The sequence below is a fragment of the Mixophyes fleayi genome, chromosome 6 (genome assembly GCF_038048845.1).
Source record: "Mixophyes fleayi isolate aMixFle1 chromosome 6, aMixFle1.hap1, whole genome shotgun sequence".
In the NCBI taxonomy this organism is placed as follows: domain Eukaryota; kingdom Metazoa; phylum Chordata; class Amphibia; order Anura; family Limnodynastidae; genus Mixophyes; species Mixophyes fleayi.
Genome location: NC_134407.1, coordinates 142,464,370 through 142,488,532, shown reverse-complemented (window position 1 = coordinate 142,488,532; position 24,163 = coordinate 142,464,370). Strand labels below are relative to the sequence as shown.

The window sequence follows — 24,163 nt, the reverse complement described above, 5'->3', positions numbered from 1 at the left end:
TCCCAAAATGTCTTCTCCCTCAGAAGTGTGATTGGCTGCATTTGCATGAATATAAAATGTACCTCCTGACTGAAGTTCTTTGTGTTTCAGTAAGGTCACAGGGAATTTAGAAACTGCATTTCAGCCACGAAAATGGCAGCCTTCACTGTCTGCGATAGCCATACTACATATATACCGGATAAACATCATTAACAGTTAAGAGAAAATTTGATTTTTAAGTAGGTTTATTACTTAAAATACCAGAAGAGTATTTTTTTTCTCACAAAGCATACAAGCTGGACATTTCGTGCAGAGTATACAAAATCTGGCAAGTGCTATTTCCTCTTAGAACCCACCACTTCCTGTTCAAAGTAACTGAAAACTTAGTGATTTCTTAGGGTTATCTGTCAAATCATAACAAACCATTTGTCTAACCTCCAATAGATCCATGGATCTAACTGGTGATATACACAATTTTCAACCAGATAGCTCAGGTTTATTCAGCACAAACAGGTATAATAAAAAAATAAAACAAAAACAGTAAATAATTATTTAATTCAGGTGTTCCCACATGGAAACAAAATATTTCCAATGGTTATTTCCTCTATTCCCAGATAAAAATCTGGAGACAACTTTCTCCAAGATGTATCCATTAAAGCCTGGAGATCTCATCACATTACATGTATAAACAAATTACACAAAAAGTTATGAATTGATAAACACAACACCTTTACTTGTAACACACAAGATACCGACAATAGGATTTCCAGGAAAGCTTCTTAAAACGATAATATATTTTTGGTGGTATAGTTCAACATCTGGCAATTCTAACCACTAGCTGTACAACACTTTAATATTGCAAACAGAAAGTGGGTAACGTCAACCGAGCTAAAACGATGCAGAACCTTTACATCACATGACCCATTCTAACTAGTCTAAAATGGGATTTAAAGAAAACTAGGTGATCAGACACTGCCACCCCCCTGTGGCCATCGGCTGCATAACAATGAGAATAGTAGTCTCATACCTAGCATTTGCTGCAGCCTAAATGTCTATCTCTGTGCACATATTAGATTCCCAGTGTCTGAATTTTCACAGAAAATCCAAAAATCATTACCTGGGCTCTGAGACACAGCCCACACGGTATAATTGCCCACTAGTCACAATACCTGGAAACAGAGTCCAATAAAGGGTGAGGGGCGCAGATGGGGCATTAAAACCCCAAAGTTATTTAAAAATAAAACAGGGGGAGGAGTTGGATTTCTCCAGGATGCTGCAGTTCACACTGTGGAGAGATTTCCGTGACAGTCAGCTCAGAATGTATTCTTGATTTTTGAAGCCACTAAGCTAAGAATTTCTCCTATTTTGTTCTGCCAGTTCTTGATGTCCTTAGATACTGCACACCATAGCTCTCCATGCCGTGGCTCTACATTCTCACATCGCTTGCGGATCTCCTCTTGCTGTTCCTATAGCAAGAGATGAAAAGTATGTTAGTGTCAAGACTGAGGTATAGATAAAAGCAGATATGTTTGCAGTTCATAGTCATAATGAAGGATGTTAAAGTGGGTAATACAACAGCAAGTTAAATGCACAAGCACAATATATAAGCATACATATCTAAAAATATAAAACATTTTGTTGGGGTGTGAACAGTTACACCTATGTCTTCATTAAGGGTCTCACGTAAACTAGCTAGAAAGTGCAGTTTTTATTTATTTATTTTAAACATGCAGAAAGATTTAGAACGGGGAAAGCTGGATTTGCTCACAACTCTAAACGAGGCTATAAATGTGTGAAGGTGTGGGAGGGAAATGGCTGAAGGGAAAAATAGCATATGAATCATCTCACCTCTGTGCCGTGCTGCAGCTCAAATTTATAGAAAGTTGCCCATGCATCACCAAGATCAGAATCAATTTTCACAGTGCGGTGAAACCAATCTCGTGCTTTGGAAATTTTTCTCTCACTCCAGAACAATCTGAAAATAAGGATATGAAGGAGAAAGATTACATCAGGCAGCACATTATAGGGCGGTAGAGTATTCATTTAGGAACCCCAACACCCTCAACAGCTGGGGTTCTCACCCACAGAATAGCCTGTATTACCGACAGTTACTCCTCCATTGACCCGATTTGTATTCCCCAGGAATTGCGTCTGAAGAATTTTTTAAAGTGGTTGAAAGTTGGCGTCAAAACCTGAAACCTAATTGGCTGCATTTACTGAAGGCAGCAAGTAGGGTTCCTGGGTAATAGCTGGCAATTTTGTGGTACATGGAAAGGACAATCACTTAAAATCTTTTTGTTCCAATGCCAATACATGAACAGATACCTATAAATTGGGTAAATTTTTAACAGATTATGGGAACAGAGAAAGCGATCCTGAATACGAAGAACTGCTCTGGTAACCTCCATCCAATTTAGTATTTGTGGTCAAGATTCACCGGATTCTTCTGAAAGAAGTATCCCCCTCTTTCCAGTTATTTATTTGCCCCTAATATTATATTTTGCAAATATATTGACTATTGTTATGTTTAAATTTTCTATACATATAGCACCTACCTGTTCTGAAGCTCCTGCTAACTTGGGGAGGCAAATTGTAGAGCGTTCTTGGTCTATGGCCAGCCATCCCCACCAAGTTACAAACCCAACACCATCAGGTTTGAACAATGCAATGAAGAGATTGTGCTTTGTTCAAAACCTATGACTCTAGCAAGATGAAACAGAGTGAGGCTGTAGCCGCAAATGGGGGACTCGCTACAGTTGGCACACTAAAATGCGACAGGAGCTTCTGGACAGGTACTCGACTGCTAAATTTAAACTCTAATAGAGAATATACAATATGGAAAACACTTGCAAATATTATGGCAGTTATATTATGCACATAACTCATTTGAAGTAAAAACAAACAATGTAAGCCTTTGAAGTTATTTATCATTCCTAATACCTTTCCTTATTTAGTTGTATGTTTTTTTGTTTTTTTTAACTTTGTTCAATTGTTGCATTGAGTATTTTCACATATCCAGGGTGCTATGGGACATTGAAGTGGATACAGAAAGGAAAAGGGGATGAATGATGGGATATAAAGGATGGTAATTTCCAACGATACAAGCACAAACAGAACAGCACTTGCATTTAACGAAATAAATCACATTCCATTGCAATTTAACTTTTTGGCCATCAGTGCACAGTAAATGTAAGCATTCAAAATACCTTTAACAAAGTTGTTCTTAAGGAGCACAATTGAATCAGACCATTATTTCAGCAGAGGGTTGCATTTTCATTTGCCAGATCTTTTGTCCATTTTATAAATTAGATTCAGTGTGCAAATTGGGATTATTCGGATTATAAAGAATTAAAAAGGCTGCTATTAACAGTATGATATTAAATGATTTTCTAACATCATTAAAATAAATTTATTGAGTTTAGTTTAGTGATGTTTTATTCGTCCAGGAGCTGAATAAGATCATCAGGTGACTGCCAAAAAGATTTACTGTCGTTAAATTTTCCAAAAGTGTGGGGGACTATGTTTCAGTCCTTTTGTGCTGCAAATTAACGAAAAGACTGAGGTGTTGGAAAGGCAGTCCTCTGCACCTCACGGACAGACAGCATAAAGGAACACAGACCAAGTCCACAAATAAACTGGCAACCAACCCCACAGACAATCTGTCTGCATGCCGGCCAGTCAGCCCAACAAGCCGTGGTGGGGTCCAATCTGCAGCTTTACACGGATCATTCGTTCAATTTCACTTTAGACTACTGGGTGAGGAGAGTTATAGATCAGTGATATATCACAGATATACAGATGGTTTTTTACTACCGGCCTTGCTGTGGTAAAATTGCAAGGCCCTGCGAGGAGGCATACAAACGTTATTCACCATGTATATAATCACTCCAGTACCAGCAGAAGAGAGTTGGACAGGTTTTGTATTCAAACCTGTTTTTGTCCAAAACCCAAACTGATTCTTTTGGACCACTGTGAATCTCAAAGCCTGTGTTTGGGTGGACAGGTTCAAGATGGAATTGTTGAGATCTGCCTTCAACAGAATGGAATGGGACAAGTTCGTGCTAACTTAAGGACATCACAGATACTCTTAATGCATGATCAAATCTGGATTTGCATTTCTGGATCTGGCCTTTGGTCTGGAGATAGCTCCTCAGGTGTTTAGGAACATCATTGCCGTCATGGCTGTGATTTGCAAATCCAGTGAGGTGATAATTATCCTTACCTGGACAATCTATTGATCAAGGTAGATTCAGAATTTGTCCAGGAACATTACCAGGAGATGATACAGACGCTGGAGTCCCACGATTGGATTATCAACTGCAGAAATCCAATCTAGTCCCTACCCAGGAGGCTTGTCTTTCTGGGTCTGCTGTTTGGCACTCAACAGTGAATGGTGAATCTTGCAGGAAACAAGATAAACTCATTACACAGTTTAGTGAGGTGATTATTGGCTCGCAGAGGGATGTCTTCATTTCTGAATAAAATTCCTTGGGAAAATTGTTTAAACATTCAAAGCCTTGCAATTCCAGATCAAACTCATCTCAAAATAGGACAAGTCAAACTATTATCTGACCAGACAACAAATCTCTCTCCAAGAACACTTTGGTTGCTTCTTCTGGTGATTGAGGGAACAACCACCTCAACAGGGGCCATTCATTTGCTCTAGTTCAGGGACATATGTTGCGAGGAAAACAAATAAGGAATCAGTCAGACAATGGTACCGTGGTTTTATACATAATCAGGTTGGCACAAAGGGCTCCCTTGTAATGTAGAAAACCAGTAGGATCAAGCGTTGGTCAAAATAAAACGCTCCAGCGATATTGGCGATGTTCATACCAGGGAAGACAAACAAATTACCTCTGTAGGCATGTGCTGCACCCTGAAGGATTGGTCTCAACCTGGACATTTTCCAACAAACCGTGGAGACATTGGGGCAGTTGGACATCTAAACGATTGCTTCCCAGTTGTACCACAAAAGTGGAACAATTTTGCTCAAGGACCAAGGACCCACAGGCGTTCCTTGACTAGCCGTGTCTGTCAAATGGGATTTCCTCCCGATTTATCTGTTCGCAGTGGTGGCAATGCTTTTGTGCATTCTCAAAAAGGTAAACAGAAGGAGTCTGGGTACTGGATATCTTCTATAAGAGCATGTTGTAATACACAGACACTCATGATGGCAGTGCATGGTATTGGCATCTTCCTCAAAGGAATGATCTGTGAAATCAGGAACAGTTTTACCATCAGGGCTTAGTGCGACTGGCTTTAATGGGATGGCAGCTGAAGTCATGATCCTTAAGAAAGAGAGGTTCTCACAAAAGGTGGTGGGGACCACGCTCAGAGCTAGAAAGTTTTTACACAGGTCTGTCCGATAAAAAGACTGACTATTTTGATTGGAGGGAGAGAATATTGTTCTCTAAATATTCTAGTGGGAAATTTGTGAACATTCTGGCTCCATCTCCATGAATATCTCCAGATATGGGAATGAATTTCCTTGTGGATATCGCAAACTGGTGTTTTTCATTTTGTTTTCTTCCCGCTTTCACATCCAAATATATAACCCACTGTTCACAGAGGAGGAAAAAGTTCCCTTTTCACCTTTGGTCCTGCTAAAGCCAGCCACATGTAGGCTGATCCCGACACACAGCACTAGTGCTGGGTGACAATTAATAGTATCTGACATCATTGGGACTAGTTAGTGTTGACGGAAGACGAAAACACACACACATCTTCCAACTGCATTAATGTACATGATAATGTACACGGTAATGAAACTTGATAGAAACTTTATCAAGAATTAAGGTGGATTTGTAGCTCAATATTGACTGCTATATTACAGCATCTATCACCATTTAATTATGAAGTGTGTTCATTTAGAGTAAGGTTAGTCACTTACTTGGCCACTGCCAACAGAACATGTGGGTCATGTTCACATTTCTTTAGGGCATCCACACTCTTGGTCTTGCGCTGAGGTCTGGCTTCTAAGAAAATGGCTTCTGCCCATAGTATACCTGAGAATTGACAAGGAAAGACATCTTTGACATTGCACAATCTATCCATGACCTATACACAGTTAAAACAATCACTGAGTCTGAATCAATATTCCTGAGAATGCAGCTTATCAATTCACTGGGAACGTTAACATCAGTTCAGCACAAAATGTTGCCATTTGCAACTGACAAAGAAAGGAGAAACACGAAAATTAGACGCATATGAAAGATTCTTTCACCTTTACATTTTATAATTATACCATAGTGACAATTTCATAGTGTTAGCTGTCTCTGACCTGAATTGGGGCATTCCTGCAAAGCCTTTGCCATCAAGGTATTTGCAATGTTTTTTAATCCAGCTCTGAACTCCAGACGTACAGACTCCAACCTGTAGAGGATGAAGAGATGGATTACTCAAACCAGACCAAAAGCACATAGAACAAGTTGTATAATTTCTGTACATCACTATTCTGTGTTGTTGGGAAACTTGTTCTTTCTGTCAACACATCCCGAGTCTGTGGCTTGTTACTTGCCTCCATTCCTCTCCTCACATTACAACATTGCCCCTGCCACATGCGCTATCCTAACTAACACAATCACGAGTGGAGTGCCTTACACAAGATCAGCACACACATCTCCAGAAATAGCCTGTGCTGTTGTCAGCATTTTAGAGATCCTAACTGGTCAAAGGTTGCTCCACTTCCACCCACTTCAAAACTTAGTACACAAAAGCAAGCATGAGAAAGAATGCTAACAAAGGTGTTCTGCACATTTTAAAGTTATTTGACTAGGCTCATTCTCACTAGTCATTAATTTTACCCCTCACATATTATATTCTTTTGAATAAACTGCATGTATGAGGTGTAATTAAAGTGACAGATGAAAGTTGTAGATGAATTATGTGGGCGAGCAGAAAGCATGGATAACTCACCACAGCTCGGGGGTCTTTGGATTTTTCAGACGGGACTTCTCCAGGATAGCTCGTGCTCGAGTTAGCTGCCCCACTTTCTCTTCTAGTCTGGAGAGCAACAGCCACAAGGGAGTGGAATGTGGGCATTTCTTCAGCTGTGGCAAGGCAAAAAAAAGTAATATATAAAAACACAGCATAAACCAACACATTCAATCTCACATACTTTTACACAGACAAATTAACAGTTTACAAAGATAACAGAGTTGTTGAGCTAGAGCATACTGAACGATCAAAGATCTTGGGGAATTTATGTGGACTACTCTGAAAGTATGTGGTCTAAATATATATAAGTATTAATTGTTCCTTACAAAAATGGAAGAGGATCAGACAATTTTTTTTAATATATATAAAACAGACAATTGAGGGTAAAAAAAAAAAAGACCTAACAGAAATAAAGAAAAGAAAAGAAAAAATAATAGGCATTACCCCTTGGTTATATGCCTCTCTGGCCAATTCCACAAGTTGGCTTTGTTCTTCGATCTGTCCCTTCATCATCCAGAGTTTTGGGAAATCCTCATAGTGGCGCAGGGCCTCTTCGCACAGCTCCTGAGCAGCCTCAATGTTACCCAAAACCCACTCCAGCTTCACAGATTTCATGAACACCTGTGGAAACATAAGACATGTTGCATACCTTTACAGGGAAAAAGCATGGGTGGGAGCCAGTCACAGGTAATTACACTTCATGAGGGAATTTGTGAAGAACATACCCTAGCAGTTGGTGCACTGCTCCTCGCCTTGGCTAACAGTCTGCGAGCTCTCTCATATTCATTGTTTTCAGACTCCAATTTCACGGCTGCCAACCAGATCTCCTCACTGTTTGGGTTAGCCTGATAAAATGCACAAAAATAAATTGTACACAAACACAAAAACCTGTCAATTTGGCTCTGGATATTGTTGCAAGATGTTGGCTATGATAAAAGTCACCAAGGTAACATTAAGAAATTTGAGATCAATAACAAATACTAAACAAAATAAAAAAACAAAAAAACTATACATAGTCATCACAGGTCTTCAAACAAAAGTGAGAATTAGTCAATTACTGAAAATCAATATATACCAATATTTCACCTTGTGACCTTCATTTAATTGCCCTGAAGTTCAACTAGCTGGCCAAAACATTGGTACATATTGCTTGACACCTGTGGGTTAATACTCACTGTTGATTAAAAGTCTTTTGAATGCATTTCTCTCTCCCCTCCCCCACATCCCAAAAATAAAACAAAATAAAGCTGGTGGTGTGTAATCCGGCCCGAATAGTTCAGTAAAACCTTTGAATTTTTCTGTTTTACAGAATATTTTACTGGTAAATCACCCATCCCTAGCTGTTCCAGCATATAAATATATTACGCTATGTGCATCGTTTTCTATCAGATAAACAATCTGTTCGCTAAAAATAGCCATACCCGCCAATGATACATAAAAACCATTCAGCACAGAATGTTCATGTTTCTAGCTCCAAAAATCCCAGTATACTTACAACAGAAATGTAGTTCCTAAAACAATTTTACAATATTTTGCATTCAATGGAAGCAGTTTGTCGCTTACGTAGACTAACATGATGAGACAAGCGTGTAAGATTTCTAAACGTATGTCCTAAAAAACTTGTTTAATGTTAAACTAAAACAGTTTAGTAGTCAAGGCAAAGCTAAAAGTAGGAAGTAAACAGGCTTAATAAATGGAGATGAAACTTTTCACTTAAACGTTATAGAGTATGCCCCATGTTTTATAGGAAACATATATTGCATGCATCAATACGTTCTCCTGACAACTGTAAATACTTTGCTGGAATTCAAGTGACATGAATTGGCGCTACATGCAATGCCATTTGCCACTAAAACATTTTCATTTTCAGAATAAATACTAATCTCAGAAAAGTTACCGAACCCCAACACCGTGAAGACAAGGTTCATCAGTAACTCTGATGGTAAGACTACTTTGTGAAGTAATCCAATTTTAATAATCAGGAAATTACCAACAAAACTAGTTTAAAAACAAAACCTGTTTCTTTGTCAAAGTGTTTATAACCACCACAGATGATGATTTCTCATCTAACAGATGGATAGACATTTCTATTTGATGACAGATAGTAACAACACTCACCTGGAAGGCCAAAGCAAGAATACTCCTAGCAGCTGGCACATCACCTGCCAGCCATTTGGACTTCGCACCCATCAACCATAAAACTTCAGCTTTAGGACAGTGGGCAACAGCTCTCTGCAGAAGGCTCTCCAGGGACTCCCTGAGGGGTTGGAAACATCCAAAATGTATCATTCATTTATCCATGATCCCACCATACAAGCCTCTGAATGTTTTAGCTATGAGCCACGACCAATGATTTTATTCTATTCCCCAACAAAGCGAGCCAAGTACACATTTGGACAGACCACTAGAAGCATGTAGGAAGGTCATGATTAATCACTTCATGACTGGTATGAATCCATTTTTTTTTTTTTTTCCTTACATTTGAGGTGCACCACCGTTTTATATTGTTTTTCTTGTGAAAGGGCTTTCATTTAAAAAATTTTTTGCCTTTTTTGTAGGGGAGAATAACTTTCTTGCAGGATTCTGCTTTTTGTACATAGTAAATGTAAGTACATTTACCTACCTAACATTTAATTTGCTATGCCGCCTGAGTGCAACAATGTCAAATGTATGGCATTTGGTAATTTACTTTAAATATGAAGTAGTGATTTGGCGGTCAGGGTATAATGTATTTTATTTTTTTTTGCTTTTTAATCTTGTATTTAAACTTGAGAAGACCATGTTATGGATTAAGAGTAACTTCTATTATAGTATGCTGCAATTATATCCAATTTAAATGGATTCAATGGCACTAGCAGCAGGTACCTACTACTTGTCCCTCCTGCACTGCAGTGAGACTGCTTTCTGTTTGGGTGGGGTAGGTGGCTAATGTTTTCCTGCTTAGACAAAGAAACCGTATACACAACATACCTTGTGCCATGATTCTTCTCAAAATAGGCCGCTCTGAGCCATACACTCTTCTTGCTGGGGAAAACTTGTAGGGCATGGGCATAGATGGCACGTGCACACTCCAAAGCACTGTGAGACACGCACTGCAAGAAGACATGATAGATAAACCATGAGATAGAATACAAAAGAAATCCTGGTGAGAGAAACACATTTAAAAAGACTCACACTATCAGCATCCTCCATCCATGTGTGTTTCCGGTCCTCCTCTTCTATGCCAATGCCAATCACTGCCCTGATTACCGCCTGGCACGTCACCACACTGCCAGCTTTGTCACACTCTTCTGCATCCTATAGATAGACGAAATGAAACCCCCCTGAAAATCAGTTTCAATTTGAAGCTTTGACATGCAGAACCAGATGGCAAGACAGCCCAGCCCATCTAGTCTCCCAAGACAAATATCCCACCTTATGTAACTTAAACCGTAAATATAAAAGTCTTTTTTGTTTATTTTTTTATAGGAAGGGCCGCAAGCAAATCATCTAAATAGCAAAGATTTTATGTCATGTTGTTCAAAAATAATAATTATTGCATTTTGAAGCAATAGAAACATGTTTATTATTAAGCTCATCAACCAGACTCTCGTACCTGTATCCACTGCTCCCGATTAATTTCCACCCCGTTGGCTCTCAGGGACGTAATGGCTCTATCTACGATCTTCTCCACCATCTGTGTATTCCCATTTGCCTCTTCCAGTTTTGCAGCTGTAATCCATATATGTCTGTCAGTAGGAATGTTCTCACGAGCCTTATTTAAGACCTTGCGGGCATTCTCGTAGGTCTCGAGCCTGGCCAATGCCAGCCAGAGCTGGATAATATAACACAGAGGTTACAATAAGTCTTTATAAAGATGTAACACAAAGATGGCTAAAGTGAAGTGTCAAACAATGTGAATCGTGGCTATTGGAGGGACTAAATTCTGGTCACTGATTGCCAACAGTAACATATACTTTTACTTTCCTGCTTCTCGGACATCAAAAAACACAGATAACAAGCTCAACGAATCAGGAAAACTATGCCTGAATAATTCAGTGGACAGTGCTGTGCGAAACTGAGTGCACTACAGAATTATATCAAGGACTAGACATAACATGGCTAAATTAAACATTGTATCTTATGATCGACCCAAGTCTGTCAATATCATTATTTAACATTTGAAATCCTAGGGCCTGAGTCATTAAAGAGAGCAATGCATAAAAAAGGAGTAACTTTGCACCTTGACAAAACCATGTTGCATTGGAGGGGGAGGTAAATTTAAAATGTAGGGAGAGATTTATAGTTGGGGTAGGACATGTCCTAGATCAACTTTAAATTTCAGTGTTAAAATAAGCTATCAAGTATTTGTGTGCTAGCTGAAAAAACAGCCAGTATTTATCTTATGTGTAAAATATTAAACTAATTTGCACCCCTTGCATTGTAACATGGTATGTCCCAGAGAACATTTACTCCTTTACCTTACTTTCCTTAAATGCGTTAATTTTTTTTTTTTTTTACAGTATTACGTTTTTTTGTTTTTGGTTTTTTAAACTCTTTAAACCCCCCCCCCCTTCCCCTCCCCCTCCCAAAAAAACAATCCTCAACTAAAACTGCATGACACGAGAAAAAAATGTTTGGAAATCAATTTTGTGAAAACACAACTGATGCTTTAATATAGCAAACTATTTTGTTAATCTCAAACATCTGTCTTCCAGCCGACAGAGACTTACCTCCACACTGGTAGGGCAGCACTCCACCGCACGACTCAACATGATCCGAGCATCCTCGGGTTCTTCTAGTTCTACAGCAGCCTTCCACAAACGTACGGAATTCGGAACGTGCTCCAGAGCTGATCCACAAAACAAGTAGAAGTTTTATACATTGGCCATTACAGAGAAAACTAGATCTATGAGTAAATCTTAGCAGGATTCATACCTTTCCGCAAAACACGTTTTTTTGCTCTGAGATCAGTCTCCAGCTCTGCAGCACGAATATAGATTCGGACAGATTGAGGGAGGTGGCAGATGGCCTGAGCCACTACGGCCTTTGCAGTGTCCCCTGGCTGCAGGCGGGCTGCCTCCAGCCACACATCTTCACTCTGGAGGTAGAAATTATCATTAAATACCTTCATGTATCTCTTTATGTATTTTGTTTTGTTATTTTTTAAAGTGAGGATTGTGGTAATTATGAAAACAAATGGATAGTATGTCTGAAAGGAGAAAAAAAAAACAAGCTCACCTTGGGACACATTTCTGTTCCTTTCATGATGAGGTTCCGAGCTACTTGCAGCTTGCCCGTAACTTCTTCTAAACGAGCAGAGGCAATCCAGGCCGGTGGGTGGTGGGGGTTAGTTTCGCGCACAGACTTCAGCAGCAGTCGAGCTTTCTTAATGTCGCTGTTGAAATAAAGAACAGAAAAAATGGATCAGCCTTTGACCATCTCTAATTTGAGAAATGAGCAACTGAGGGGCAAAGAATAGACTTAAAATCCACTTCAAAGCAAATCAGTACACTTACTTAATGTCTCCTCCATGTGTAGGGATCATAGAGTTTAGATCAGTCAGGTAACCCTTTGGATCCACCACTGTTTGGCCACTCACAGAGTCAGACACCTAAATGAAAGGAGTTGAAGAGTTTTAACTTATGTTAAGCATACAGAAAAAAAACAATAGTGATTGGAACACAAATAAACCAGTGGTTTGGAAGCTTGCAATTATGTAATCTCTAAAGCAAGGACATGTTCTTCCAAGTATGTACTCTGGTATAAAATTAGAATCACTAGAAAAAATTGCTAGTGCCAATTGCCATCATACAACTATCTGTACCGTGCTGTCTGACAACTGTCAAGCTAAAAGTACAATGTGTTTTGTAACTATTACTTTTCCTTGTTGCAGTGCTCTACAAAGTAACAGATATACCAAAAGACTAAGGAAATAGAGCAAGTCAATCATCTTTATCAGCAATAAGAGGATTTTTATACTTACAATAAACCAGTTTCTCTGATTCCATGTGGGGGGAGGGGAGACCGCTACCATGGGGTTGTATGAGGGGACTTGATATTTGATAATGTAACTTGACAGAACTCCCCCTCTGCAACCCCTATAACGCCTCAGTGTAATTGAACAGTCTGAAGGAAGGGGACCAGAAACAACAGCAGAAGAGCAGAAAGGGAGGAAGCACAGTGTCCCCCAGATTGAATCAGAGAACATGTGAACTGAATCCAGTTCAGGTCCCAAGGTGCTGTGGGTTGTACATGTAAAGAGGCAGTACGTGCAGAACTCCCTAGAGCAGTGGATCCCAAGTTTTCTCAGTTCAAGGCACCCTTAGGGTCTCCATAATTTTTACAAGGCACCCCCTAAGCAAAAATGATTAACAAGTAGTCGCCTGCCTTGCTCACCACCGGCCCTAGCCACGGAACCCCTCTGAGATCGCCGCAGCGCACAGTTTAGGAACCACTGCCTTAGAGAAAGGTCTGCACCTTCAAGGAACCCCGACAGCAGCTTCTGGAAAGACATAGAAAATGCCAAGACTTGCACCATCAAGGAGCTAAGTTCAAGGCCTGCATCCAATCCTTCTTGTAAAAAGGCTAGGAACCTAAACAGCCGAAAAAACACAAAAACGCAGTAGAACAGGTTCTTCCCTCGCACCAACAGACGATGGTCCACTATACTGTGATAACTGGGGGCGGAGACCAGATGTCTGGTCCTAAACATGGTATCTACCACTAAGGACAACAGATCCATGGACCTCCAGAGGCTGACCTCAACAGCCACACCATGCAAGCCAGCCAAGGAAGATCTTGGTAGCGAAAGGGGCCCAGGAGGCATACAAATCTACCCCGGACCCACTGCCAGACGCAGGACGCCTGCGTACCAGTCCAATCAGGATCACCGGAATCCCTCCCTCGTTGACTCGAATGAAGGCGAAGTGAAGTGCCCTGAAGAACCGACTGAGCGCCCTGTAAGGCTAGCAACATGGCTTGGCGTTCTTAGAGAGACAGGAGATACAATTGGAATGCGTGAGAGGCCAGCTGAAAGATGGGATCCTGACCAGTTGGACAAGAGGTACCAATGAAATGTCCGAGAAAGGAACAAGTAGCACAGGAACGATTAGAAGATGCAGACCATCTTCCTCAACAGCTTCATACAGAGGAGAACTGACTCACGTTCAGAATCCTTGTCACCATGGCCTGAAGAAGGCGTACCTGACCATCTTGAAGATTGACCTTCTGCGCACTGGTGTGCAAGATAAGGCAGAGGAATTCCATCTGCTGACAGAGAACCAACTGGGACTTCTGGAAGTTCACAAAACTAATCATGCTGTTACAGCACTTTAATGGTCAGAGAGATGGAGCAGAAAGTTGTGATCTGAGTCTGCTATTATGAGCAAATAATCCAAATAGGGGACGATGATCACTGACCTGTCCACCTGGAAATGGTGATCTAGGGCCTTCAGGCTTAGAATGGTGCGAAAAGAGCCGTCCATATTGGGAACCAGAAAGAGGTTTGAACAGAAACCTCGACCAAGCTGCCCACAGAGACCTGGCAGCTAACAACTATGGAAGTAGCAAACCTATTGACTGGAGTAAAGTCAATCTTTTAAATTTGTTGTGTGGAAGAGAGGTGATTATGAAATGGTGAGGTCCATCATGTAACCCCTCTGCATGATTCCTATGATACACTGATCTTGAAAGGAAGCTGCCCATTGGTTCTGGAACAGTAGCAGCTATCCACCCACTCCCATGAGGAGAATAACCCAATCAGGTCAAAGCATGTCATCGTTTTTAGGCCCTGGACGCCTCGTGGAATAAAAGGACCTGCCCACTCAGTGACTTTTGGATGCAAGGGGCCTCCCTTTGGAAGGCTGCCCATGGGTGGAAGAGCCTCCTCAAAAGGATGTATGGTTTGGGAGCATTAATAGGGAAAACGTTGCTCGCACCTCCCGTAGCCTGCCATATCATGTTGACAATCTCCAGACCAAAAAGAACAGCAACGCATAAGGAAGAACTTCTTTCATTCTGCACGAGCGTCTCGTCTCAGCAACGCAACCAGAGACCTCCTGGCTGCATTCAGAGTTGCCTCATAAGATACCATGAGGCTTTCTTTAGATGTGGTGCCAAAGGAAGAAAGTCAGAATCCGGCAGACCACACAAAAGCTGGTATAACCAGTTCTCCTTCGCTCTAGAAACCCAAGCAGAAGATATACTTGGCCTAAATGAAATGTCTGCTGCCATATAAAACGGGCTTTGCCACCTGTAAGTGCAGCACCCACTCCAATGCAATTATAGGTGTATATTCCTTTTAATAGGAAAACACTAGTGATTTAGAAAAAACTGTCTGAAGTAAAGACAAGTCACTCCCTGTCTCTGGGTAGCCCGTCCAGTTTGTGACAGCAAAGTGCAGGAGTGCAGAATACTAGAGAGGAGGGGAGCCTGTCAGCAGCTGCAATTGTCTGCTACAGCAGTGTCTCTATGGAAGATCCTCTCAGTAGTGTCTTTTCCTTTTCCTCCAGTAGCGACTATCTCCATTCGGTGCCATAAGAATGTACCAACAGACAGGGAGAAAGCAGATCTGATGGTAAACCGGCATGCACTACCCTCATATACACTGCACAGCTCCTTCTCGCAGCTCATCTGCAATACAAGGCCGTTTGGCAAAGGCTGCTATGCCTGAGCATGCAAACGGACACCTCAAACTCCAGCTGCACGTCCAAGCAGTGATACGCCCTATTCTGATGTGCAGGGGAGAAAGGGTACAGTCCGTGGAGATGGAGGATGCCATCTCGATTTTGTGAAGCCTTATGCCTAACGGCAGCACCGGACAGTCCGACCACTTCAATGAAGTTGTGTGAGCCACTAACCAACGAGACAGCAGTGAGAGCCACATGCTCTCACCTATCACACTAAGAAGTCTCAGTGGGAAATGGTTTTCTCACAGTAGATGCCGTCTCACAAATACATGTGCGACGCAAAGCAACACACACATGAAAAAAAAAAGTTCACAAATAAGAAAGTTAAAAATAAATAAATAAATAGCTGCAGAGCACCTCAAAGTAAGCCCAACTTCTTGGGCACTGATGAGCTAAAGGGGTTAAAGAAGGGAGGAATTCTGTCAGTTAAATTAGCAATTAACTATTTGAGTGCCAACTCCTGAGTCTCCTCATACAACCACAAGGTAGCAGTGTCCTCCAAATTGGATGAAAGAGAAAATTAACTTCTCCAACTCCATTTTGGGGACACTACTTACCAAGTGAAACAGTAGTTAAGGCACTACTGTAACTAGAAACTTTTCTGGCATGCTGCTTCTCCTCTATGCCTCCTAAATAGAGACTATGCATTCTAACCAACAAAGCTACAAGATTAGGACTAAATTAACAATCAAACAACCACTGTGAACTGAAAAACAGAGCGAAGAACAAAATGGGTGGGAGTGCTGGTTTTGACAGCGAATACAAAAATCCTCTTTTCTTTATTATGACATTTGAGGGACACTGCTTACCATGAGGACATTCCAAAGCTACCCCAGGTGTGGGTACATTCAAACACTGCTGCATCGAGCAAAACTTTTCGGCCAAAGCTGGTGCCTTTTGAAACAAACACATTGAACCTATAGATTTTGATGATGAGGACAAGGTTGCTGCCAAATACAAATGTTCATCCATAGCTCCATGCCGTGCTGTCCAAGAGGCACTCACCCACCGATCAGGCAGATGTGAGCTGTAATACTCCGAAACGGGAGTTACTCCTGTGATATAAGCCTGATGGATGGTAGCATACATCTACTTCTCAAATGTCCGTTTCATTACCGACCACAAGTCAATCCTCAAGGTGGAGCAATTCTTCCCTTCTAGATGCCAAGCCCTGGGCTTAAGCAGGGATAACCATACCTTGGTTGAGATGAAAGTTTGGCACCACTTCGGGCTGGAAATAATCTTTGGTGCACAGAACTGATTTGTCGTCATGAAATACAAGATATGGTGACCTGCAAGACAGGGCAGCGAATTCAGAGACACAGCTCGTTGAAGCGATGCCCAGCAAGGAGGACACATTCCAGGTAAGCCACTTGAGATTAATGAATTCAAAAGGCTCGGAAGGTGGCTTCTGTAGCGCCATAAGGACTAAGTTTAGATCCCACGGTGCTACCGGTTGAACAAAAGGCGGTTGCACATGAAGAACCCCTGTAGACCTGTTCCTCAAGAGGTCCAGAGTCTATAAGAGCGTTTAACACAGCTCTTAGCTTGAGGACGTTTAACGGTAGTTTTGCTTCCTCTCTGGACCAAAGCCCCTGTAGGCCTATGTCACCACTCCCAATCCCTGCAGGCTGGCATCCATGATTATGATAGTCCAGCCCCAGACAGAGAAGGGGTAGCCCTGGTTGAGATTTCCCTTCCTTAGCCACCACAAAAGGAACGGACAGGTCTGTGGCTTGAAAACTGCAACCAAATGAGGATTGGATGTCAACCACCTGACTAGAATTTCATTCTGGAATGTTCGGGAGTGGATGCGAGCAAACTACACAGCTTCTAAGCAAGAAACCATTCTCCCCATCAGCATCATGCAATGGAGGATAGACATCTGTGAGGGATAACAAGGCTTTTACTTGTTTCTGAATAGCCAGAATCTTCTCTGGTAAAAATATTCTCCAACAGGCGGTCGAAAAGGAGACCCATGAAAATCATGCATTGGGCAGGGACAAGACTGGACTTTTGAAAAATTATGGTTTCTGTACAAGAAATAGGTCTGAGTAGTAACCCCAAACCCTCCTGCTCTTTCTGAACTGGCACAATCACTCCTGATGACAACAGGGGCTGGATGGCTCCAAAATAGGTCCAAGATATAACATTTTCCTACGATGCCAGCAACCCATGACTCTGAAGACTTGATCCACTGGTCCTCAAGGAACAAACGCACAGGCCCCCACCACGTATCTTGTTGGGGGGAAAGTAACCAGTCATGTGGAATGCTGTTCAGTGGGCTTGGAACTAGGTTGTCTGTCAACCCAAGCCTGATTACTTCTGTGGCGAATGTCTTGTGGGATAAAGGATTGGTCCGTAGCAGACGTTCCTCTCTTTTTTCAAGCAAAACTAAGGGAACGAAATCTCCAGCCTGTGTGCCTTGGAGCACTGACCGGAAGAAAAGAGTTTTTTCCTCCTGTGCCTGAGAGATTTTGGCAGTTCTGGACTACTCTGGCTTCAGTCATGGGTGACAGATGCAGAGAGCACATCTGGCTGCTACCATCAAGAGGTAGATGATACTACTGAGGGAAAAAAAGTGGTCCCATTCCAATCATGGCACAGTTTAATTGATCCTCCACCACGAGTTGTCGCTAGTGCTGGACTTGCATTCTACGGCCCCCACGAGAGCTGCTCTGACCAACACAAGAATTTTGAATTACAACGATTCTCCTTGCTGTAGAAGCCATCCAGGGTGGATTGCTGCTAGTCAGTCTGTAGTGTCAGAGAATGATAGTATGTGCCACAGCTTCACAGACTGTGGTCCTACGCCGCAGCTCAGTAGCGGTCATCGAATCCCTGGAGACAGCTCTTCCACTGCAGACGAGGTGACCCTTTCTGGGTGCCCATACAACAAGAGAGGTGGGCAACCAAGAAGTGTCAAACGGTACTTGTACCCTTACAAAGCGAATCGTTGGATATAGATGGGTATTCAAACCACATGCCTCAGAATGTACTACATTTTTCAGGGCATCCCCATGCCATATACTGTACATAAATGCTTAAGGCTTAAAACATCACTAACAATCCACTTCCACTTTGACAAATAAGACAGTACACTTGATCATGTATTTAGCTGTTAAGGGATCACTATATTCCGAAACTATTTTAGAGGTAAAATACATTGTTTTCTCTTTAAACATATCAACATTCTTTGTATTTAAAAGGAAACTCCACAGAGCTTGGAGAGAATAGTTTGACCTCTTACATCGGTCTCCCTACCCAATTCAAAAGTATATTACAACTTAACAGGCAGCTAGGATGAAAACTACATTATAGCTCTTTGTAAAATCCTAATGCTGCAGATACATTGCTAAGGTTCATGCATGAAACATTAGAAAAATGAATGTGTCATTATCAGTCTAAGAAATGGATAGCAGCAAAAAAAAAAAAAAATAGTGGACATATCCTTTTTTTTTTTTTTTAAACAAGTGTTTATTAACGGTCAAAAAGAATTAACAGTGCTGTTATATCAAACAGAATATATTCATTTTATAGTATAGTGAAGTGGAACTCTCCGTGTGTCGGAGATGAAATAGCACAGATTCTGTGAAATAAAGACCGGCATTTTTTATATTTTAAAAGAGAAGAAAGAAAAGAGAAGGAGAAGGAAGAGAAAGAGGAAGAGAAACGAGAAGATGACAGGTGGAGGGGAAGAAGGAGAGGTGCGTGGGGGATCACTTTTGAATCAAAGGCAATGAGAGGAGAGGGGAGGGGAGGGGGATACGGAAGGGTAGGGGATATGATTAGGAAAAGGGAAAGCGGTATTGAAAGCGAGACATCCAGGGATCCCAATATGAGGTCAGTTTTTAACTTAAAACTAATTATAAGAGAAACAAAAAAACTATAAAACTTAACCAAAGGCTTTGCCATCTACCCTGACCCACCAACCCCACTACTACTGGCCCTCCCGTGAAACCCACCTGACTCAGCCTCATATCCATCAGTGTGTTTCGGGCCTGTCCAATTTTCCTCATGTCCAAATCTCCGGAACCAGGTGTCATCAGCCCAGGGGTCATTCCTCCTGGGTATGGACTGTTGAGCCCACCAGGGAAAGGAGTGTTCAAGCCCCCAAATTGCTAAATACAAGATAATGAATGTGTTATTCTAGATCTTATATAGTTAAAATGATCAGATTTATATATACGCAACTGTATCAGACTGTCTTCCCACTTACCGACTGCCGGGGATCAACAGATGTGTGGTTCTCTCCGGTCTGTAAGTGTTTGGCAAAGAAGCTGTCGGGAACTGGGGTCAATTTTTCATGACGAGGGTTTCTCTGGCGTTTATTACGAGCATCGCCAACCTCTGGGATGCTCAGCCACTCTTCCTCTGTCACTTCTGCCAGCTTCCTCTACAGAATTAGAAAGAAAAAAAAAAGAGTGGATGTGGCAGCAGACATACAGGTATAAGTTTGTCATGCTATTCACACACAACTTGGAGCTGTCTTACCTTTAAATCAGAAAATTGCTGCTGTATTTTGGGACGCTCCATACGGTATTTCTCAATTTCTTCTTTCTCCCTCTGCTCTCTATTAACCAATAAATATGAAGTAGACATAATTACATAATGAATAGATCACAGTTGCAAATTTATGTTTTATTTCTATTTATTTTGCCCTGCCTATGTGTGCAGAAATTGGCTAAATAACAAGCAAACAGATTGGTTAATGGGCCTAAATAGTTAGATTTGCAGCTCGGACAATTAAATTAACTAAAATGGAAGTGATAAATCAAACTAGGATATATTACCCCTTTTCCCCTTAGGGTTGCTGATCTTTTCAGACACAAACATTTATAAACCCAGACCCCTTAGTTACCAAATTCAACTAATGAGGGACAAACCAGAATACTGATTTAAAACATACTAGTAGGTTAATTGACTGCTATCAAAATTGACCCTAGTCTCTCCCTGTCTGTCTGTCTGTCTTTGTGTGTGTGTGTATGTCTATATTAGGGAATTTAGACCGTAAGCTCCAATGGGCAGGGACTGATGTGAATGAGTTCTCTGTACAGCGCTGCGGAATTAGTGGCGCTATATAAATAAATGATGATGAAAGAACGGACAGCCACTGCTTATGTGCACAAAAATATCTACTGAGCGCAAATGGATAGCCATTAATTTCCAAATACTTATACAAGTCTAAAATGTATTTTCACATGGTAAGCAATTATACCTTACACACATCTACTCCACTGTACGATTCATTTATTGATCAATCACCTTCTTTCCTTTCTCCTCTCATCCATTCTCTTGTCAAGGGCAGCATAAATAGCATCAGCTTCCTCATCATCCTTCTCGTAGGGGCCACTGGAGAACAAGCTTCCTGCATAGCCATTAAACTGGAGATTGGAAGCAAACATAGAAAATTTCACTGCTTCTTCAATGATTTAGGCTCTTATTATACAGAGAAGAGATAAGTAAACTGACAATATGGCCTGCAGAGCAATAGGATTTGGAGGCCAGCAATATTTGGTGCTGAATACATAGTCCAGTCCATGACAACTTTAATATGTTGCCATGGATTCCCTTCCTCAATGTGAAAAAAGTAACAAAAAAAGGTTTACACTTGTTTATAACAGATAAAAAGCAGCTGAATCATTATCAGCCAGAAAAATTAACAAATCTGAATTTGCCAAATTTATTTGCACAGTTAAGACTCCTCCTCCTGTAACTCCTTTGCCTGTTAAATAAAAGCCAGTCTTATTGCCATTTTAATAACGGTACCATATAGCCTATGAATTTTCTAGGAACTGGTGTCAGTACTGAGGCACTGGCTACCAACTGGCCGCAGATAAACAAATACGTTTATTGGTTCAATTTAAAAGGGGCACCAATGTGTATAAGAGAGGGACAACCATTAAGTAATACATTTCTTTTTCAACTATTGTAATACAAACTGAAGATGAATGCAAATCAGTCATATCACAGAGGGGAAGTCGGTCTGGTGCATTACCTATGTATTTGTAAAATCTTATACGAAGACCTATAGCCATACAGGACACCCAGCACTGTCTGCAATATTTATAACACAGTAACTGGAATTTCAACAACACTTTATGAATACCTCATCATAATTGGTGTCATTCAAATCTTCATCGTCATCATCTGCTTGATTTTTCTTCATCTGGTCCCCCACTGTCCTCTTCCCTGGTGGGGCATGCCGGTCATCCACTGGGTCATTGGCATCACGGGCAGGACCGATATCAGAACGGGTGGTGAAACCTGTGGCACTGAGTAGAGAATTTATAATGTAAATGGGATCACTATTTGATGATTCAGTAAGGCCTTAAACACCAAATTACAGTTGCTACTTTTATCATTATTGAAGTCATGAGGATATTTTTTTTGCCTGAACTAATATAGGTTGGAATTGTATTGTACGCATAAAAAGTGACCTTTATGTCTCCTGCAGCAAGTGATTTAATGTGTAGAATAATTTTATTTATTTTTAAATATACACCAGATAGTCAAGTATGCATATAGGCACATTATGGACGCAACCCTGCGCTCCCCACATGCACGCACGCAACCCTGCGCTCCCCACATGCACGCACGCAACCCTGCGCTCCCCACAAGCACGCACGCAACCCTGCGCTCCCCACAAGCACGCACGCAACCCTGCGCTCCCCACAAGCACGCACACACACGCTCAACCCTGCTCGCCCCACAAGCACGCACACGCTCAACCCTGCTCGCCCCACAAGCACGCACACGCTCAGCCCTGCTCGCCCCACAAGCACGCACACGCTCAGCCCTGCTCGCCCCACAAGCACGCACACGCTCAGCCCTGCTCGCCCCACAAGCACGCACACGCTCAACCCTGCTCGCCCCACAAGCACGCACACGCTCAACCCTGCTCGCCCCACAAGCACGCACACGCTCAACCCTGCTCGCCCCACAAGCACGCACACGCTCAACCCTGCTCGCCCCACAAGCACGCACACGCTCAACCCTGCTCGCCCCACAAGCACGCACACGCTCAACCCTGCTTGCCCCACAAGCACGCACACGCTCAACCCTGCTCGCCCCACAAGCACGCACACGCTCAACCCTGCTCGCCCCACAAGCACGCACACGCTTAACCCTGCTCGCCCCACAAGCACACACACGCTCAACCCTGCTCGCCCCACAAGCACACACACGCTCAACCCTGCACGCACATACCTCAGATCCTCTATATGTCCCATAGCATAGCCCTGTACCCATAACCCAACAATGAAATCATAACCAAATCATACCAAAAGCAGCTCCTCAATATTTATTCAATTACTTGTACAGACCCGTTTAGACAATATCTTACCCTCTACCCAGACCCGGGACATAACCCAGCGGGGCCGGCATGCCCAGGAACGGCTTCTTCTTCTTGTTCATGGTGCCAGTGATGGTAGCTGTTAATCCTGACGCTCCCCCAGGATTCCCTGGTCCTGAGGACCCGGGGCCGCTTCCTGAAGACGAGGAGGCCGCCATGTTTCCAGCAGAGAGCAGCGACTGAACAACGTTCCCGGAGTGCTCTACGGGTGTTATGACAACTTCCGGCGCACGATGTCCCGTCACAGCATAACCTCTGCGCAAGAACACTAGGAGCAAAGTTGTTTCTTAACCGCCATTTTGCCGGAGCCAGTCGTAAGCGTTCATGAAATATCGTATCTGTTCCTAATGATTCCTAAAAACGTGGTTGCGTTATATGTGTATTACACTCCTTAGTGTTCTAGAGTTGTGTCATCATATAACGAGTACTTGTACAACTCACGGAAATCCGAGGTCTCTTCTGATATCCGTAATAATTAGCAGTGGCGGTGAATACAAATGTTTTGCTAATGAACACTGAACTAATGCCGCAACGCATTGTATATATAGTTAATATTTACAGAAGTACAATATACAAATTGCACACAATGCTAATATATAATGCCTACCAACTGTTTGCCAGGGACAGTCAGAGGTTTTAAAGATGTGTTTATCTGGAAATGTCCCTAATATTCAGTGCTGACCAAATAACAATAAGGGGGAATTCAGTTGATCGCGTTGCTCTCGAAAGTAAAGCAGCCTGCACACTATCCATAAGGGATTGCATTCTCCAGATAAACTGTTACTGGTTTTTCATTTTGTATGAGGCTACACTATCTGAAAAATAATTGATGGTTTTATCCGTGGTACACAATGGGGCATATTCAATTGTTAGTTTTCCGCGCCACGTAAAAACTACTACCGTTATTACAGTAGTAGTTAGCTGGATTTCAGCAGAAAATTACAGTAGTAACGGATTTTCCACGCATTATTGCCGTAATAATGCGCGGATCGCGAGATTTTCGGTGTTTCCACCAACAATTGAATATGCCCTTATGTGTGGCGCTTCTTTTCTTTGTTTCGTTTCTTATAATGATATATGTATTAACTTATGTAAATATTATTTGCATAAGCCTTGAGTTCTGATGTCCTCATGACAGTGGTCATTAGAAAAACATGTGTATTACATACTTTCCAACTTTTTCTCGTTGGCTTCAGAGAGATCTCGGGGGAGGTGGGCGTAC

At 41.9% G+C, this 24,163-nt stretch overlaps 1 protein-coding gene across 1 annotated transcript; it reads right to left on the bottom strand.

Annotated features, from left to right (window-relative positions):
• Positions 1–206: 206 nt before the first annotated feature.
• Positions 207–23,160, bottom strand: PRPF6 (pre-mRNA processing factor 6). Its single transcript, XM_075176662.1, has 21 exons — positions 22,933–23,160; positions 21,697–21,862; positions 20,853–20,971; positions 20,082–20,160; positions 19,807–19,983; positions 19,553–19,708; positions 12,417–12,511; positions 12,139–12,295; positions 11,836–11,998; positions 11,631–11,749; positions 10,514–10,732; positions 10,093–10,215; positions 9,889–10,010; positions 9,037–9,175; positions 7,644–7,763; positions 7,363–7,539; positions 6,898–7,031; positions 6,263–6,354; positions 5,873–5,987; positions 1,828–1,954; positions 207–1,445 (listed from the first exon to the last, which is right to left on the bottom strand). Exons 1-21 carry the CDS (start codon positions 23,097–23,099, stop codon positions 1,293–1,295), a joined length of 2,919 nt encoding a protein of 972 aa, XP_075032763.1. The 5' UTR covers positions 23,100–23,160; the 3' UTR covers positions 207–1,292.
• Positions 23,161–24,163: the final 1,003 nt, after the last annotated feature.